Source organism: Bactrocera oleae, chromosome 2, assembly GCF_042242935.1.
Source record: "Bactrocera oleae isolate idBacOlea1 chromosome 2, idBacOlea1, whole genome shotgun sequence".
NCBI lineage: Eukaryota > Metazoa > Arthropoda > Insecta > Diptera > Tephritidae > Bactrocera > Bactrocera oleae.
The window spans coordinates 92,768,994-92,791,001 of NC_091536.1; the positions used below are offsets into that span (position 1 = coordinate 92,768,994).

The 22,008-nt window shown below is 33.6% G+C and overlaps 1 protein-coding gene across 1 annotated transcript in view; it reads left to right on the forward strand.

Annotated features, from left to right (window-relative positions):
* Positions 1 to 319: 319 nt before the first annotated feature.
* Positions 320 to 22,008, forward strand: part of Poxm (Pox meso) — a 37,935-nt gene continuing 16,246 nt past the window's right edge. The window contains exon 1 of the mRNA XM_036356930.2: positions 320 to 1,428. Coding sequence (XP_036212823.2) covers positions 1,419 to 1,428 — 10 coding nt within the window. The 5' untranslated portion in view covers positions 320 to 1,418. The remainder of the gene's footprint in view (positions 1,429 to 22,008) is intronic.

Genomic DNA, 22,008 nt, shown 5'->3' on the forward strand with positions numbered 1-22,008 from the left:
CATTTGCGCACACACGAATGCATTGCAGCGCCATTAGCGCTCACCAACACAAAAGTCGCCCTATAAGCGTAAGATATGTATGTACCGGAGTGTGTATATCGTCGCTGCCTTCAAGAATAGGTCGGCGTAAATGAATAACCAAACAGAATCAACACAAATACACAGACAATTGAAATGCAACAACAAAATACAACAACAAAACCAACAATAACAATATGGTATGTTTGTTTCTCCTCACTTTCACACACAAGATGATGGCTGAAACGATCACTCTTTGGTGGATGCTGTTGATCGTCGCGCTAAATGTGGTATTAGTTGAAACAAGCGCGGCGACTGACGAACAACACGTTGGGGCACACATTCGTCGTATGCGTAGTCGAGTAACAAAAAGTGGCAGAACGTGTCGCGTCGCTTCGCATCAGATCGCATCAATTATATTGATCGTAACGTGGTACATCGCATCGCAGAGCAACGCATCGAATCGAATCGAAACAGATCAGAGCTCAGCACTGTCGTACATACTAACGTATATACTCATATAAAGATTGAACTTCAAATAATGAGTGTTTGAAAAAGAGAATAAACCCTGAAAGCCAAAAAAAAAAAAATAGTGGGTGTTAAAATTAGTTTTTGCATTTCGCCATCTTTTCTGCACGATTTTTAAACATTTGATGTGTTTGTTTATGTGCGTGTTTTTGTTCTTTTATATGAATTTTGGCCTCATAGAAGCTTTGTTTGATCTATGCTCAAACATTGAGTGATTGTGAAGGACCTTTAGCATTTGACATACGCGCTTCAATGTCAACGGTAGCAACAACACGGATAACAAGACATACTTAAGTAAAATGTTTTACGCGTGCTCCGCGCCGATCGGAAAAAGTTATCTTTAAATTGGATGTGTAACAATTTTGAACCATAAAAATAAGAAAATAAAACATTGATATGCGCTTCTTAAAGCTTATTGTCATACATACTTAAAGTAAACTGATCAATACTATGACCCGCTAGGCAAGAAATGAATAAGCGTGAATTTGGCATTTAAAGTCGTTAATACCTCGGCCTCTATCGGAAACCGAAATTAGTGCAAAATATTTGAATAAACAAAAAGTGAAGTGCAAGCTAAGCTTCTACACAGAAAAATATACCACGGAAAAGTGCTAATAAAATTTATTACTGCCAAGCAGAGCATATTAATAGTCAGTGGCTGTGAATGGGCTTGGAAACTAACCAAACGAAGAAGCAGAAAGTGATTTTTTATGCCTATATTTGTTTATGTTCTTGTGTACACACATATTTACAGTAAAAAATTGAACACAACAATAAAAAAATAACAATTAACAAAGGCCTAATTTTTTTTGCGTTAGAAATTCAAAATATAACAAAGCCAACCGCCCAACTATTAATTTATTGCATTACATATGGATCCAGGTATGAATTAAAGAAATCGACCATATACACATATTAAAATAACCTGCTTTTAATTCTATATATTGTACAATGTGAACTTTTAGAGGCAAATGACCATGGATTTTTAAATAATTGCTATTCGCATCAAACCAATTACTAAATTTGTTAATTGCTACATTTCATTATATGAAAACTAAGATATTTCGAGGATATACATAAATACTTAAGTATATGAAGAATTCTTCACAATAGTTGAGTTGGTTGATTGATAGAAAAGGAATACCCCACGATCACTTTACCGCAAGCGCCAGCGTTTAAGCAATCATTAGACGCATTCTTTTTCCAAATGAGTCCCAACTACGCACCATTCAATGCCTCAATAGATTTGTTGTAATTTGGTAAATTTTTCTTCGTTAAGTTTTAACTGTTATGGGCGAAAAAGATTTTTTATGTAAGCCGTCGGCATTTTAAGATCTCTTAAAAGGTAAATGCTTCAATATTTTTCAATAAGAGAGTACAACAGAAGTTAATTTTTAGCTCCAATTTTATACATAATTTTGATTAAAAAGCAAACAAGTTTATATAAATAGTATGTCTCTAGAAATATATATGTATTCATTAGCTCATCAATTAGTATATCGCCATATTCAGCTCCAGACAAATTCAGTAGTTATAAAATTAAACAAGTTTATAAATTATATTAGTGTGGCGCTTCTTAGTGATTTTTATATTGTTTTCGTTGAAATTTTGTTTATACTGCCTCTTCACAATTTTACACAATTTTTCCACTCTCTACATAACGTAGAAAAAAAGTAAGGAACCTTTGGAAACAGTCAGTCCAAAAGTACTGACAACAAAATGGAGATTTCGACTATTTATAAACTAGACAAACTTTTTAGTACATTTAAACTAACTAATCAAGTATCGATCCCATTACAATAAAGAGTATTACATTTTTATATCTTGAACAGGGTATATTACGTTTGCCTCGAGGTTTGAAACACCCAGTAGGAAACGTCGAAGACCCTATAAAATATATATGCATGTCATAAATGATCAGCGTGAGGAGATGTGTCGATTTAGCAGTTTGCCTGTCCGTCTATATACATACGTGCGAACTAGTCCCTCTGTTTTTGAGATATCGATCTGAAATACGTCAAAAAACTACTCATTTGGCGGAATGGCCAATATCGGTCCACTATGGATATGGTTGTCATGCCAACTAATCGTTCAAACTCAAGTCCATGTATGGAAAACGTTTATATTTAATAAGTTATCTTCACGACTTTGGCATGGATTATTGTACAAAACATTGCTGTAATCTCATAACAAAAAGTTCAGATTGGACCCCTATAGCATATAGCAGTCATACAAATTGATCGATCAAAATCAAGATCTTGTACGTAAAACCTTCACCCTTTGGCATAGTTGCTATAAGAAATGCACCTGTGAATATATATATATATAAATGTGAATACATCAAAAAAATCAGCAAGTGGTGGAAATTTTAGCGTGAAATTTTCTCTAAAAAAAGAGTGGCTGATCAAAAGCATCTTTTTTAAATTCTAATCGTTCCGCAACAGTCAAGTCTGAGTCAAAGTTACTCTGAATATGAGCTGCTGAGAACTATCACGTCACAAACAAAAAGTCTATCATATTTTTAGAGTCCCAAGTAGCTAAACAACTGTCAAAGTTTCAGAGTATTTTATCCAATCGTTCTCAAGTTATTGATCGCAAAGTGTCGTTAACTCTGTTTAAATTGAAAAAATTGGACCTTTTGTATAAAATATTATTTTTTGATGTGAAAAAACACCGGCCTTCGATTCGCCAAGCATTGGAGAGTAGCGAATCAAAAAAACTCGATAACTTTGTATTTACTTTTACATGGAATTTTTGACAAGAGCGCAAAGGTAGCGAGCAGAGAAATGGCTAATTGAAGACAGCTATTGTTTATGCACAATTCAAGTGTCAAGTATGATTATAGGTAGACCACAAGAGACAGCAACGTCAGAAAACATTGCGCATTCCTGTAAAATTATATTATTAAAATACCATTGGCTTCTTAAAGCACCACTTAGATCATATCAGTAACGTTTATACAAATGAAAAGCTTAACGCGCGGTAGCATGATTTCTAACATCAATAAAAAGATCAAAAATTCAAATGACAACCTGACACTAATCAAAGGCAATAAAAATTATGAGAATGGTTGAAACATGAATGCATCACTACACTCCTGAGTCTAGTGTCATCAAACATTTTTAAAAGCCGTTGCCTATCGGTAGGCTAAAGTATACCACAAGCATACGTAGATATGGCATGGAAAGGCTGCTCAGAGTCGGCATGCTGCTACTTGGCGAATAACATCAAGGCACACGCCACAAATTAAAGTAGTAGATCGAGCTATTTTAATAAATTAATATATGTACATATATTTTATATAACTATGTATGTAAAGCCTGAACGTGTGACCGATGTACTTATTTTACTTTTTTCTGTCCTATAACTAAAAATCTTTATTTTTGAATTATTAATTGATAATTTTAATATAAATAAAATAGTCGTTAACTTGTTTTGCGGTCATGTGTCAAATTAGCAAAACAGCAAGAAAACTAAAAATTTATTATCATAAGAGCTCATATACATATGTATTTATGGTATAAACATACGTATGACCATTTACCGAAAATTGTCTACATATGGTATTTATAGACTACTAGTACATACATACATACCAAAATATAATATAACGTAAACTTCGTGGCGGTGAGTTGTTCTCAAAATCGAACACATTTGTTAAATGAAAAATTAATAAGTAAATAAACATTCAACAAAAATGTTGTCAAATAAATCCGTAAATTTTAGACCACCAAATCAGTAGCCATACATACATACAAACTCGTACATATGTACCTACCAAAAAACCAGCGCAATAGCCTTTACAGTAAAAAAATCGAAGATAGAGGCAAGAGAAGAGCCAAAATCAACGAAGCTACTCGCACCAAACACACATACGTACATAAATTTACGATTCAGCAAGTCAAACAAACATCAAACATTACAACGATCATTAGTTAAATTAGGAAGTCAGTCAACGATCGGTAAGTCATCGGACGTCTGCCTCACAACTAGACCAACAACACTAATGCTGTCACCAGACATCACTGTGGACCGGTAACGTTGTATGTATGTGTGTATGTGTGTATTAACATAGCGAAGTGTTGTTGTGAGTGACCAACGTCCACAGTCAATGGTGGCAAACAGCTACCGACTGGCGGGCGATCATGCGCAACTACAAACGACACGTTGCATCGAAAATCGTCGGCAAATATATAGCATAAGTCATATAAGAGCATACGTTTAGAAACATTGAGCGAGCATATAACTCCAATAAAAGATATTATGCATATATACCTTCGACTATGTTTACTTTGTACTTGGCAATCCAGCTACACGGTAGTTCTCTAAACGTGAATGATGGAATGATAAACACGGATGAGTATAACCCTGTGCCTGTGTGCATATGTGTGTGCCTGTGTGCATGGTTGGAGAGCTATTGATGTGCCCGAACACAGGTTGAAATCTCGATTTAGCAGCGGGAGGCTTTGAAGAATTGAGATTTCAGCGCTTAAGTGTTTATATTGTTTGTCGTGCGTTCCTCAAGTTGTTGGTAAAACACTTCAAGTGCTAGCTCATTTTCTCTCTTTAAGTTACATGTACAAATACAACAATAAATAAAACGTCTTTTATAAGTGTCGAAATCTTATAGCCCAAGAGCTAATTAAAATATGAAGTTGTACGGTTAGTAGCTTAGAAGGAAGTTTTAGGAAGTTTTAAATATAGATTTTAGATGACCTCAGCCGATGATGAGAAACACACATACATATATATTATCAGATTGCGATAGAAGAAAGCTAAGATTAAAGAAATGGGTTTGGTTCATCTAAATCTCAAAAAATTTACTTAGGTAACAGAGTCCGTTTCTTATTGCCAAGAACTCTCTATATCTGATATCTATCTTAGTATCTGTCTGCATTTAAACCAAAGTTCGTCCAACTGAACTGTAAAAGGTAGTAGTACTTCGTGTTATCAAAATTTCATATAGTTAACTTAGATCAGCTATATTCCACTGGCATAACCAATCGGTAACTACAGTGCGTTCAAAAAAAAAAAACGTTTTCGTTTTCCAAAGTGTAGACAGCGTTTATTGGAAAAAATTTTGTGATTATAGAAAATACATTATTTTAATAGTGTGCTAAATGAAAAATTCTTTCAATGTGTGTTTTTTGAAGTAGGGGTTTGATTACGTCACTGCTTTGTGTGATGCCTGATTTCTGGAGTCTATCCCGTATTATATTTAGAGATATATCTAATCCCACAAAATTTGTTTAGCTTAGATTGTATAGTGATTTCTTCTCAAAAAGGAGAACAATACCTTTGCTCTCAATTTTAGATGTCACGTGATTGCTGCCGCTTCCTGGCTTGTCATCTACGTTTCCAGTTTCCAGTTCCTTCATAATGATCAGACCACCTCATGTACCATATGTATTTAATACTTTTAGGATGCTCGTTAGAAATGCTGTTTCAAACCGTTGCTCATAATCAGCATCTTGGTTAATCTGTGATTTTTAATGTATCTTGAAATAGCAATGTCCACAGTACATAGGAGAAGAGTAAATTATCAAGTTATATTATAGTTTTTATGACTGGAAGGTTAAATTCTTTTTCTTATTATTATGTCTGACAAAGTCCAAATTATGAAGAATTTAAGTAAGAGGTTTACTGCGCTTTGTGTAATTTTAAGAGCGTTTCTAATATATTTTATTGATTTAATTTTGATGTAAATGTTAGCGCAAGAGACCGGTTAAATTCGATTTTAATCTCTATCGGTCTATATTTGTAGGCTAACATCAAGAATCGAGCACTTGTCTAGCAGAATTAAACATATACATATGAAAATACATATACCTATATTATACCCGCAAGTAAATAACTATCGGTCAAGTACGCTATTTATACCTTGTGGGTTGGAGGTTAAAATCTTATACAAAATATGTTTTCATTGCAGGTGAAAAGTGGTTTTCTAAAGCAGATCCATTTCGAAAGGCTGTGATAAATTTCTGAGCTTATTTCTGATTTTGGAATACGTCATAGTCACAGAGTTAACAGGTGACTAAGATATTACTTTTGTGTGGTTTTGTTAACGACAATGCGTGAAATTTCTTGAACCATTCAGTTTAGTCGATTCAAAAGAGATGTCGAGAGCTTCGTATATCTCCGTAATACTAACTCGACTATTTTACACACTTTTTCGATGTTAATAGAAGTGAAGGATCATAGGTTTGACGTACACTGACTTATAACATAAAATGTATCAGCAACCTACATGGAGCAGGCGTGTTCAAGGCTATTTAAGGAATGTTCAACATCATCGAGTCAATGCGGGATAAGACTATATTAGTCTGGTTGCCAGGCCACATCGGACTACTACTAGATAGTTGGGTATCGCGGAAGCTGGGCCAGCGCTTGGCTTCCATTGTTTTTCGAGTTGTCGCAAGATGAGTTTGGTCCAAAATGGATCGAAAAACGGCTAGTGAGCTCTTCGCCCTCAGTAAAACTGGCCTTTTTCTAACCTAGGTGGAGCAGATTTTGCGCAAGTTTTAAAATAACACATAATATTATTTATACAAATAATATATTTTTTTTGGCCTCCAACTACTCATGTTATTTGAAGAAAGCGATAGCAATAGAGTGATTAACTCTCAGATCTACCAACAAAATCACACGTGTTTTATATACGTACATATGTAAGTATATGTATTTCAAATCATATTTCCATTTGACGCCGAAACTCCGGTCGCCACAGGCAAATCGTTGTCGCATTTCCGAGCCGTCGCCTAATTGACTTGCTCAGAACAATTTGATACTACAACAATTTCAACTTCCTTTCATGAAACATCAGCTTTTTATTCGATTTTTATGAAAAATTGCATTATATATATTTTGCATACAAATATAAAAACAGAAGTATATGAAATAATTACATACATATATGGGTACGTAAGAACATATTATTTTCAGATTTAACTTTTGAGACCTTTGCCGTCTCCGTAATCAACTCCACCTCGGCGCGACCGTAATACACACTTATATATTTATATGTATGTATATATATATTATTGCGTCGCTAAGCGTTCATGGCGATCGTTAACAAGTCTGGTGGGCTTAGTTGGGTCTTGCAAGTACCGCTCGTACCGTACAGCTGTGCCAGTTGGCATCCATGTTTGCGAGTATGCTTTTCCATTAAGGCGTGTACACAATGACGAGACTATACAAGTGTTTACCAAGTCTTGTTGTTGCGGTTGACTCTCCTGTAAGACGTGTATATGTGTAGCTACTGGTATTCCTGCAACCAAGTTAATAATGAATATAAACTATATATATATATATATATATATATTTGTGTTTATTGTTGTGTCGTCGAATGCTTAATTTTTGTTGTTGATCCCTTTACGCATTTGTTTTATTGCTCATTTACGATTTCAGCATTTCTTTGCTTAGGACAAAAGTGTGATTAGCTACCGAAGTAGATATATTGACTGCTGTTGCTGGCTGTTAGTCACGCACTTCTGAAAGCATTCATATACATAAGTATGTACATATATAGAAGTGCATGTGTACATACCATCCACTTTAATCCTCCGGAACTTGGGTGACCGATTCTGCAACAGACCGAGCAAAGCACTGACTTGTCGACGCAAGGGAGTCGCGTTACTGCCGCTGTAAAGCATATAACGAACTCAGCATTACGCTATTAGTATATCCATAAAAATGTTTATATGTACACAGACGTAATATGTTTATATGTATATTTGTCGATTTGCATTTACATACACGTGTAGGGATTAAAAAGATTGTGAAAAGAGTTTTAAGGTGAAAAAGTACACTAACATATTTATACAAATTTGCATATAGTAAGGCGGCATAAAAATATTTTAAATTTTTCACAGTTAAAAAAAAATATTTTACTATCTTAACTAAACTCGGTTGTAAAATTTATATACCTAACTTATAGTGAGTAAAGTTCGACAAAAACTGTTAATAATCACACCAACGTAATATTTAACGGTGTTATTTAAAACTATTAGAAGAGCAATTCATCTCTAATTACTACTTAAAGTCAAATTTTATTATGATTGCTTATAAACATAGCTGACTCTTATACATTTAACCTTCTAAGCCGAAAAGTAATGCTTTTGGATAATCTCGTTAATTTATAATGCATTTTTGCGGAATAAATCAGATTTCAGATATTGATGACGTTGCTCTTTAGCCAAAAGTCATCTGATGCCAAGTGTGAGTACATACATACTTTCATCCACCCGCCACTTTCCGAATGCATCGGTTTTCATCGCTCCACTTAATTATATCCTCGTATGTTTTAGTAAATTTCGGAGGGTATGTTATTGTAAGCATAATGGTAATAAAACAGAATGAAATCGGTACATGCCTATCCTATCGCATATAAAATGTTTTCCGATTCTTCGGTTAATTGAATACCATACGTGCTGATCCGTAAGGCAGATATAGTCAATATCTAGGACAAAATTGTTCGAGCATTACGCATATATCACAGTGCAACACATTTTTTGGTGGCTTAACATAGGCAGGAAATTTGTGAAGGGGTTGATTGTTAAGACACTTCTTGAAGAGCACCATGCCCGAAGTGTGTTGGGTTAGGTGCCAAAAACCGCCAGCGTAGTCTAAGATATTTGTTTGATATCTCGTAATACACCTTAACTGAGAGTAAATAGGCTTCTTTGGGAAAGTCGTGTTCGGAAAAAATCAAAGGAAACCTTTTCACTGCCCGAAGTGAATTTGTTTTACAGGCACTTTCTTTATATGCGTCTTACTAGTTCCCGGTTACCTTAACGGTTATTTAACGTTAGCGCTATATATTGGTCACACATGCATACATAATATCGATTATATGTATAAAGGAGTGAAGACTTGGAAAGGAAACACAGTGTAATGTCAGGATTTTTGCTGTAGGAATTTTAAAGTTTAAGTTAACCATGGACTTCTTCAGTCCTTCACACCTATATTATCAAATCCAGTGGCTAAGATTAATAATGTCTGTAGTTTGAAGTTGTATAGTTCTAAAAAAATATGACCCCATCAGACCAAGTCCCCATTCACATTTCTTACAAACAACATCCATCTTCAGATGAAGCTAAATACGCTCACGTTCATCTAAAACTTGAATTTATGAATGCGTTTATCCGCCTAGAATAAATTTCGAAATAAATGCACATTTAAGTCTAATGCAATTATAATTTGTTTTAAAACCTGATATCTGCTACCACACAAAAACTCCACACATACGAAGCAATATAAGCCACTTGACGACACTCTAGAAGTCAAGAAGAGTATAAGAGCTACGTACAGCTACATCCGCATCAATCTTCGTGCAACACCAGGGAGCACCAACTCCTGTGTGACCACATCATGTCAAACGACAGACGGACAGACAAACAAGCGAAGGAATTCCCCACTGGATATGCGACGCAGACATTAACTATGACAAGTGCAAGCGAACTATGAGCTGGTGGGATCGTCAATCGCGCTTATACACCACAACACAACTTGAATATGTTACACGCATGTGTATGTTTGCATTTTAATGCAGTCAAGTTTGTTGCAATATGCTCATTAACATAAATTTAACGAGATTCTAATAGGTATACATACAAGTACATATGTATAAAAATCGTACTATGCCATGGCACGCGTTCCAAATACTAAGCATGATCACATGATCACTTAGTACTCGCACTATTGGAGACGACGATAATTTATGGGAAAACATACGTCAATCGGAAACCGCAAGCATCTGGCGAAGGTCATACCAGTAGTGATTTAGGGTTAGTGATCAATATTTGAACTTTGACTATCAACTGGAGGGTTGAAGTTCAATCGTTGCTTTGGGAACTGGGGACCGGAACTACCAGTGAGGCTGTGGGGCTAACCGAGAAGCGATCGCTGGCGCACTCGCTCATCTGTCTCACACATGTCTATCCGCTTGTAATGCGCCTAATCGTTTCGATACACTAAAGTATCTACAAACTTATGTAGAATATATTCCACCCTACATAAAGAGACTTATAGGCGAATACATCTGTGTACTCGTATGCTTAATTCACAAACGAACATGTCAACAATTTATGCTTCGCTGTCAACATTTATGTTCCACTATATGCTCAATCTTCTAATTCTTTTTGTCTCAATGTTTTTATTGTTATTGTTCTTGTTGTTATGATAAATAATAGTCTTCGGTGAACGATCGTCTTGGCGTTCCGCTGCATTGAACGCAATTGGTCGAATTTCTTTGAAAATTCTATTGTGCGGTAGCATTGCGGTCTCGTTCGGCATTCGGCGGTATTTCGCTCGAAGTCAGCGGTTTCTGTGCTAACTTCGTATGTTTTATGGGCGTGCATAGTGTTTGCCGCACATAGCGCTTGTTGCTCTTAGTGGGTGCTTCAGATTCTTGGGATGTTTAATTGATGTTACCGCAAAATATTTTCAAATCGTGCCTTTTTCAGGGACATTACTGGTATACAGACATACATACATATGTATGTACATATGTATATCTATTCCTATTTCTAGGGGTGTTAGTAGTGCACATCACACTTGGTGTCGGGACTAAGCGTTTGTGTGTAAATTAATAATATTTGTTGTTGTCGCTGTGTGTTGGCTGGTGGTTTCGGTAATTTATGAAGTCATTAATTTCTGTTGACAGACAAAGATGTTGACGGTAAAGGAATCTATTCATTATAAATATTTAGAGTACATTTTACTATAATTTACTAGATTTGTATAGCCTTAAGACAGTATTAATAAAATACCGATTTCTTAAACATTGAATAAATTGCTTGGCGTCAAATGCAATAATTCCAATCAAAATATTAAAATGTTTTTTGTTAAAAAATTGTTTATAGGTAATATAATTTGGCGTTTATATTTATATCGCATTATATTTATATTTAAGAGGGCCTGTAGAGGCCGAAAAAAGTACTTTTTTGCGATTTATTTTTAGTTAGATGAAAACGGTGCACATATTTAAAACAATTGATATTATACATATGAGCAATGTTTAAAGAACAAGGAAAAACGTTAACTTCGTTGCACTGAAGCTATAATACTCATTATAAAATACTCTCTATAATATCTACCCAAATGAAAAAGTTTACCATACAAGCACTTGATTTCGATTGTTAAATTTTTATGTCGGCTACATATATGCTAGAGTGGTCCGATATCGGCGGTTTCGACAATTTTTAATTGCTTGGGGAGAAATGGAGGTTTGTAAAATTTCAGACCAATATCTCAAAAACTTAGGTCACTTCAGTTCGCATATATTTGTATATAGACAGACAGAAGGATAGGTAAACATGCATCGACACAGCTTTTCAAGCTGATCATTTATATATGTATATATTTTATATACATAGGAATATTTTCTCCGACATTTCTTTCGGGGTGCTACAAATTCGTGGCAAACTTATCTGTATGACCTGTTCAGGGAATAATTTGTCCAACTTTTACCGTAGTAAGCTAACTGTAGGCCTTGGAAATGACTTGTGTCAGCGAGGTCGGCACATAGGTAGGGGTGTTAGATAAGTAGGCTTAAGTGGGCATACAAAGATCTGGTTATTATTGTGCGGCAAGTAGTGGAAGCTTAATCTATTAAGTAACAATTCTCTCTGCAGATGGTAAGTTGTATGTAAATTATTTCTTCACTAAGTTAACATCTAGCAAACTTGCAGTATACTCTCTTGATACGTGGTGACCGGGAACTTTCGAATTTTTCTACTGCGTGTGCGCTAAAAGACAAAACACGGGGTAGGATGACTTTCGGTCAGGTTAAACGCTCCCTTCATCCATTCCAATTTCGATGGTAATTAGTAAATTTCGAGTAGTAATAATATTAAATTATGCATTCGTGATTTCGCTGAAGAGTAAAAGCTGTTGGCTAATATACGGAAAAAGTTCTAACATAGTAAAGATTAAGATTCGAATTATTTAACGTTTTAAACATAATTTTTTAGATCGAGATATAGCTAATATAGTATTTATGCATGGGTGTGATAAATAACTGCTTTAATATATGAATATTGTCAATGCATATGACTAACTATAGAATTCTACAAAAACATATATACATATTAGTGCTCGTTTGTACTAACTCATTGTTGGTTTCCCTCTCAGTTCAATATTTTCAATTTATTTATAAATTTGTTATCATGACCCGCAAAACATTATCGTTACCATGAAACCTTTTGCATTGTTCAAAAGTAAATGAACTTTTAAATACGTTTACCAAGATGAGACATATGTACATATTATATGTACATACATCGTACGAAGGACAGATTAAGTGAGCAAAAATAAGCAATGCACAAAATGTGCGAAATATTAGCACAAAAAACAAAGCGTTTCATTAAAAGGTATACTTAGAAATGGACAAAAGTAAGAGTAATTATTACTTCTTTTTTTTTTAAATTTATTATAATTATTACAAATAGTTAAACTTAGACTAAAATGAAAATATCGAATCAGAAAAAAATTTTTTTTTACACAATAATTCATGGGCGGAAAAGACCTTGGCTTAATTCATAAAGTTTTTTTCGACATTGGATCATTTGTTTTGATGCGGTTCGATAGTGTGAAGCTTCGAAGTCTTCAACAAAAGTATTGTTTTACATCTTTGACTCCTCATTTGAATGAACTATGGTATTTGGTTCTAAGAAGGAGAAAATTACCGCTAGAAGTCAAATATGGCGAATACGTGTACCCCCGGGTTGTTCCTACAATTTATCGGCTTAGAAACTGAATGAACCAGTGTATTGTCTTGGCATGAAGATAGTGAAATTTGGAGTAGTATTAGGTTTAACGGTCACCCAACAAATTTCACAAACTACTCGAGATGTTTTTGTACGTTACTGTCTTTTGTAGGCATCCTGATCGAGATGCATAATTTGGATATAAACAACTGCTGCAATCTTAAAATGAATTTAATAATTATTTAAAGCTTTGATTTGGATTATTTCTTATTATTAATTTTTTGATGACTCCTCCTAAAAATATAATACTATAACATCAACAAAAAAATTAAAAAGATATTATATTGGTCATTTCTATCAAGTTTAATACATAGTTACGATCGGGGGTGATTTCGAAAATTAAATGAAAATAATAGGAGTATGAAAGTTGCTCCTATTCGAAAAAGTGATGAAAATATCTACATTAAATAGTATAAGTTCGGCCTTAATCTGTGCAGGTTGATAAAAATGCACATTGGGGCTGTCTGTGTAGGCTTTAATTTTGATAAAGATTTGTTACAATTAAACCATAAGCTGGCTATACTAGGGATTTGATTTGAATGCTGCAAAATAAATAAATTATACGGTAAATAAATTGCATCGGTCGTTTGCTTGATTCATATATATTTATATATATATGGCTGCATGTATATAAGCTTTGAACTTAAATACGTATTTGTACGGAAATGTGGAAACATGTGTACATACCTATCTACATATGTACATATGTAAACATGTTTGTGTCTGTCTCCATCGACGTACGCTGAAGTGCACTGACTCTGATAACACTTGAATTTGAACTTTTGCTTTTGATTTCTGATAGGCGCATCTCCGATCTGGTGTATAAGTCCCAGCGTAGGCTTGTCAATGGCAAATCTCTTGCACAGCTCTTGCAAGAACGCATTACAACTAGCTGCATATACATATATAAATACAGTTACATATCAAATATTATATGTTTTGTGCTTATGTTGGGTTCAAGTAGCAATGAACTCATTTCTCTCATTGAAAATTGTAAATCGAAATAAATAGGTTTAAATTTTTTTTGCAAAATATGCAATTTTACCTCAAAACATATATATTTTTTGCTTTTCAAGCAGCCAGGAACTACTCAGGCATAAAAAACATATTCACATAGACATATGTACATATACATATAAGAATGCATTTAATGCTTATTTGTATGCACGCAGAACAAAATGTCCGCCCCCTTTTCGCGAAATGTCGCATTCACCTATCAATCACTGGCAGCAGGTTTCTTTGCGCAGTGGCTCCCTGTAGCTTTTAGGCGGCTTCTTCAGCTGCTGGCAGCGTCACACTTTCCGTTTGTAATTTAGTGCGCTTTTATAATTAATTAAAAATAGTATGTAAGGAATAGGCGGCATTCATAAGCGTATGCATATACATGTATGTGTGCGTGTTTACGTTTTGCGGTTTTGAAATTTTGTGTCGTGACGAAAGAAATTAAATTCGAAGATGGGCACAGAAAATCCGCAGACGCTGCTGGTAAAAACGCCATTTCATGCCAAATTTATATTTCAATTTGTGTTTGCTGATCCCAGAAAAACTAAAAATACTCACACACATGTTTATGTACACACAAACACTCGTATCCAAGTATGTGTTATATGTGATTGTATTTGTTTTAACGCTTTTTTGGCAGAAAAAAAGCATTTAATTGAGGAAAAAAATGAAATTTAATTGCAATCAAATAAGTTAACAGAACGGTACCTGCTCGAAATAAATAATTTTTTATTCTCTATTCATTTTTCTGATCAGCCTTTCTACTTTGCTCACAATCGCATACAATTTTCGCTCCGCCATACACCGAAATGAGTCAATCTAATTGGGCTAAATGCTTATAGATTTGATTAAAACGAAATATGAAAAATTTAATTATGTGCTACATTAAAATTATGGCGTGGAACGTGTTAATTAAAAGAGCACGAACCATATTTTTTGTATGTTCGCAGTTGAATGGAAAAAATCAATGTTTTTATTAAATGAATGAAATTAGTTTATACATTGTTTTATTATATGCGAAAGTGTCTTGTAAAAATTGAGAAAATGCTAGACTCCAAGGTGATAAAATTTAGGTAATGACAAGTAATGAAGGGCTAAATTTGGGTTTAGTCGAACATTTTAGACTCTTGCAACTTGCAAGAATCAAAAGCCCGGAAATACCTTCGGGTGCTGGCAAAACTTTATATTAGGAAATGTAGCGAAGGAATTAAACATCCACTATTCGATGAAATCGTGAATTAATTACAATCAAATTTGGTATCTTCTTGACTTATATTAAAGCCATAAACTTATTTTTATTGCTGTATTTAAGTTCGCGTCAGCTAAAATTATATTAAAAACACCTTTGATTTGTTTTGGGTGATACAAACAACCGTTAGGTGAACAAAACTATTATACTCTGTAGCAACATGTTGCAAGAGTACATATATAAAAGTAGTTACTCATGCATTAATAGAATGATCTTATGTTCTTGACACGATCTATGAAAAACTTAGACGTTACAAATTTTAGATGTGGTTATAAATTAGCACTAAGTTAGTGATAAAGATAGTTGAACTGTGTGCTTTAATTACAAAGGGTGCGCTATGCGGACAAATTATTTTCTGTTGGTTCACTTTATACCCTGAACATGGTATGAAATGGTATAAGCACCTTCGCTTGGAAAGAAGTTTAGTTTGATCCAACTTAGTTGAAAAATGCACCACTTTGTTCGATAACTTGAAGAAGCTTAGAAGGTAAACATCATAGAATTCCTTGTCCCTATTGGAAAAAAATGGAACAGTCGATTTTTGCAAGTTTCTCTTAAGTTGTATTTTTTACCAGCAAATCATTCGCCATAGACGCTTTTCCAGATAGTATTCATATGGTTCGAGGTCCGACCTATAAGGTGGTTGCATAAAAATCTCCCATATAAGCTCCCGGAACATCTGGCGAGTCACTATCAATGAGTGTAAGCTGGCGTTGATTTGACACAATTCAAAGCCAAAGCTGACCGCTTTTAGTTGATTGCTGTTCTATTTTTGACAGTTCAAGTCCAAATTAAGAGTTTGATCGTAAGGGAGCAGTTGATAGTAGATGGTTCCCTGCAAATGGTTCTCTCCAAAAACGTAGAAAAACTTTCTTGACCGCCAATCTTGGCTTGACCACCGTTTCCGTTGGCTCACCGTTATTCGAACACGACTATTTTCAATTGACATTTTTGCGGCTCAGTTTGATCACTAGTAACCCATTTTTGTTGAGATTCAGCAGGGATTCGCATATGAAAATATGGTCAATGAGGGTTTTTCGCCTTAACTCATGTGGCACTCATATATCGAGCTTATTTTTGTATCCAGGCTTATATAAATGGTTCTTTGTGCAATGATTAACTTAGTGATGTTCGGACTCGACGATTTCTATTACTTTATCAATATCTCTGACAATTAGTTGTTTAGAACGTGGTACACTTTGGCATCAAAATTACCGGCGCGAAATGGACGAAACCAAATTTGCACAATGATTGTCTGTTACATGTTATCACGACCAAAACCACTATTAAGCCGTCTGAACCAGTCAAAGAGTTGTCTGAGAAGTTTGATTAGTTCAAAATCTTATTTTTTTAACGCCCTTATAGCGTAAGCCGATCGCACTTATACAACGCGAGATACAGAAAACTATAGCCTATTGGAACCATTTGATAAATTGTTTTACATTTCTAACGTTGTTTTGGAGTTCAATTAATTAGTAAATATGAAGACATAAAAAATTAATGTATAAATCGTTCGGTTTTTTCATTGAAACTTATTATTAACAATGAATGATTTAACTTCACCATTTTGCCCATGTGGAAATAAATTCCCGCAATACCTCAATTTTGCAATATACAATTCAAAATAATTATGTAATATTAATATAAATAGAATACAAGTATTGTCCTTGAATTAACAGTAAACCGTTGAAATAGCTTGGTTTCCGTTGTATTGAACTTTCTCAAAACTATGCTAACATCACTATTCACAATTGTTGAAGGCTTCGAGGGAAACCTCATTGCTACAAACTTATGAATGTGTACTTACTTATATTTTGTATATACATACCATATATATACACCATAAAAAGCCTAATTAAAAACGAAATTATGAACTATAAATTCTGGGAAATTGGCAAAGACAAGAATACCCATTGTTCTAACTAAATAGCCGTCTACAAAATGATAATATACAATTTAACTTGCCTGAAGATTCATAAATATGTATGAGTGTGTATGATGGACGCTATCAATATAAATGGTCGCGGCAAATGCTCACACATATTTGTAGAATGCATATGAGTTGCACAAAAAACGTACAAATATATATATGCACATTAAGGTGAGCCTTTTATAACAGCAGATTTATGTAGAATTTACTCGGAAAAAGTTCGTCTTAATAAAGTGATAGGTTCAGTAGCTTTATGGTCAGTTACACTATCCTGATAAAGCCTTTTAACATTTGGATTAGTGATAGTTGCGGGAGAAATAAAAAATTTTCTTTAGGTACTAATAATGTCTTCGTCAGATTTATATCTGAAAGTCCTTTTTTAGTCCTCTAGTTCTTTAGTGACTCTATCACTTCGCATTAAAATATGGCAATTTTGACTAAAAATGTTTCTTCTATATATGATTTTGTACAAAAAAGCTTTTTTTAAGGGATCGGTTACTTTCGTTAATTCATTATTATTCATTCCTTATTTTTAATTCATTCATTATTTTTTAAACTTAATTACATAAAAACAGCAATTTTTTATTAAATCTCTGCACACGATGGGTTCTTGAATGCAAACTGCCATTGCGACATAGTTGAATAATTTTTGCCCGATTCGACATATTTTACTCGCAATCATATTATGCTATTAAGCGGCCCTCTAATAAGCAGTAAAAATCTGCGCACCCAAATGTTTGCAAATATATATTTACATAATACATACATACATACGTATCTGTAGTCCAAACGATTCTTGGAAAATTCTCTTTGAGCTAAAATGCCGAAAGTGATAAACATTTATTATGGTATGTTGTGTATATGTAAATACATATGATATATGTATGAGTATGTACCATTGTATAACTATGCATATTTATGTAAATTGACGCTAATTAAATGTTGATACATACATTTTTCGTGGAAAAGTTCGCCTTTGCGCCCAAAAGCATGCAATAATACATACGCATACAAAATTAGCTTGCAAATCAAGCTAAGCGCGCTCAAAAATACAAACTATGTACATATAGAGAAATATGTGTACGTATATATTATATACAAATTTATATATATGTATTTATGTAAGCATGTATATCCCTACAATTTCGCACAACGATGAACTATGGCTGAAACTATCACTTGGAGCTTAAAAAATCATCCATTTCATCACAATTTTGTATGTGTGTGGCATTTTTAATTGGTTGTGCACATATATATGTGTAGGAGTGCGGTCATAAAAATGATTATTTTGTGACAATTTTCGTTGAGCGTATAGCGAACTATAGCTGACATAATTGAAGTATCAGTGAAGCGCATAAATCTGATTATAAAGCCCATTAACGATCGCAAACTGACTAGAACCGATTTAAAATAAACATTTTTGAACAAATTTTATTTTTAATAGCAACAGAGTGATAATTATTTTTTAAATATTCTTACTTACGAAAATCAGTGGAATATATAAACATAATATATAGGGGAAAATATAATATGTACATCTTTATATTAGCCGTCGGTAAATTAACTTTTTAGAAAATATGCACAGTTTTCCAATATTTTTAGCATATACGAATATACACACATATAAATAATGATTTTGTAATAAAACTATAGAAAATCTTGCAACATGTTGCTACAGACTATACTTTTGTTCAACTAACGGTTGTTTTTGTTTGAATCACGAATCACATTTAGGGTGGACACCTGTTGTTTGAAAATGTTTAAAAAATAGGCCTGTACCCCCCCACTAATAAGTTTAATGTATATATCTCTCAAACAAATAAGGCAATATCACCCCAACTCGCACACAACAAATATTTTTAACCCTTCTTACGATAGTGTGAAAATAGGTGAAATCGGATGATAACTCCGAGCACTCTCCATATACCGGTTTTGTTGAAAACTACCAAAAGTGTGATAAACCAATAACTAAATGCATCAGAAACATTAAATTTTACACCCAGGATGACACAAAAGGGCTTTATAGGAGCCAGTATCAAAATTAGACGATAGACGTAGCACCGCCTACATTTAGGTAAAAACCCATGTCGTAACATTCTTACAATATTCTCATGTTACAATTCGAAAATGGAGCAAATCGGATTATAACCACGCTTAGTTCCCATATATCACAATTTTAAATTCCATCTGATTTTTTCACATTCTAGTATACAAACAAAGCGCCAATTAATAATACATCGGGATAAAATTTTGCACGAATAGTCCCTCTAAAATGTCCCACCTTATGACAAAAATTGTCCTGATGGAACCAAAACTGTTCAAGGTATCTAGTGACCAAATAAGTGGACCGCACGTGCCTATAGTTGACTTTTTACCGAAAATATCGGTCAATGTGTGACATATAAAATAAATTCAGAGGGAATGCTTTCCTGCTGATATTATGTCTGGGTGTCAGAAATGGGGTAAATCGGGTCAATATTTCCCTTAGCCCCCATATACCTAATATAAAGATGTTCGAACTTTCGGGTGATTTTGTACTGCATATATCGGCCAATATGTGAGGTATCTTAATAAAAATAAAAGTATTTGTCTAATAACATTGTATCTTTGTGCCTAAAATAAGTAAAATCGGCTGAAAACTTGCCCTAGCCGCCATGGCTCTAATCGAAGAACTTCCAAACATCCGGTTGATTTTATATACGAGTATGTTGGTGTTAGTATGTGACGTACTTTAATGAAACTCAGGGAGCATTTTATTCTTTAAATAGTATGTTGTGTTGCCAAAAATCGCGTCAATACTACCCCTATTTCTCATGTTAGGTCTATAAGACTTTAAACTTCCTTATGCCATATATTTCAGTCAATATGTAAGATATCTTAGCAAAATTAACTGATTAATATTAGATATACTATAGTTCAGCGTAAAATATTGGATAAACTATAGTTTAATCCCGAAAATATGTGAATTTAGTCTACGAATTACCCCAATTTTCAAATACTACATATATTGATTGTCGTTATTTTATCAAACCTTATGTCGAACATGTCGTTCAATGTGTGAGTTATATATATTTAAACAACTGCTTGAAAATATGATCTCATGTATACCTCAGCAATGACAAAATTGACTCAATTAGCCTATCCCTTTCCTGTATGTATGTATCGACTCACTCAACGTACTTGGCTCGGCCATTACTTTTTTATTAAAGTCCATCTTTAATTAATGTTCGCTCTGAGCATCGAACATCCTTCAGTATTTACTTGTGCCTGTAAACTCTATCTAGAGTTTCCACTTACAAATATATATTGAATATAATTTACTTATTTTTATAAATTTGTATAAAAGAATAGCAATCGTAACTAACTACATGTACACTTACGAACATATGATGCGTATACTATACGCTTTTATTTAGGTACATAAATAATACATAACAAAGTGTGTGTACATGTGTATATACATATTTTGTGCCTACTAATGTTTATGTTTTTCAAAGCTCAAATGTCAGATTTGTTAATTATCTCATTTAATGCACAATTTAATTCAACAAATTAATAGTGATAATATTAATATTTTCAACTATTGTAAATATGTTAATCTATTGAAATTATTATTTACAGAACATTTTGTTTAATTAAAACAATAATATTTTATATATTTGCCATTTGAAACAAGTAAGGAAGAGCTAAGTTCGCATGTAACTGAAAATTTAATACTCTCGCAACTTTCAAGGATTAAAACCGGGGAGACACCTTTAGGTGTTTGCAATATTTATAGTCAAAAATGTTGCGTAAGAATTCAAAATGAATTATTCGAAGCAATTATGATTGGATTATTATTATAATTGATATCTTATTAATTTATGTTATAGGTCACAGACTGACTTTGTTTCATTACTAAATTTTGCTTCGTCTCCCAGATATTTATAATAAAATCATATATGAGAGCAATCATTAAGCTATACCATAATATATCCAATATTATACTTTCACTTAATTTTGCTAAGATATCTTACATATTGACTGATATACCATATACGGCAAAGAGCCAACCGGAGGGCTGAAATTCTTATATTAGGTATATGGGAGCTGTGTTTAGTATTGACGATTTTTGATATTATGATATACCATGATCACAAAGAGAGCTGTCTGAGTTTCATTAAGCTAACTCACATATTGACCGATAGTTTGAAAATATTTGTATTTGGTATATGGGGGCTATGTGATATATTGACCCAAATTTACCATTTTTTGGCATCAGGGAATATTATTCCAGGATGTCTCATTGCTATATCTCACTGATTGACCAATGTTTTTTACGTGAGGGTACTATTTGTGCAAATGATATTCCGTTAACTTCAATTGTGTTTGATTTGTGTACGGTAAGGTAAAATAATTAGACGAAATTTAAAATTTTGTTTTAATGTTGATTTCAACAATTTTTGTACCGTCTGAGGAGGTACTCAAAGGATTCATCCTCGGCATATTTGGTTGCTATATGTAGTTAGACGTTT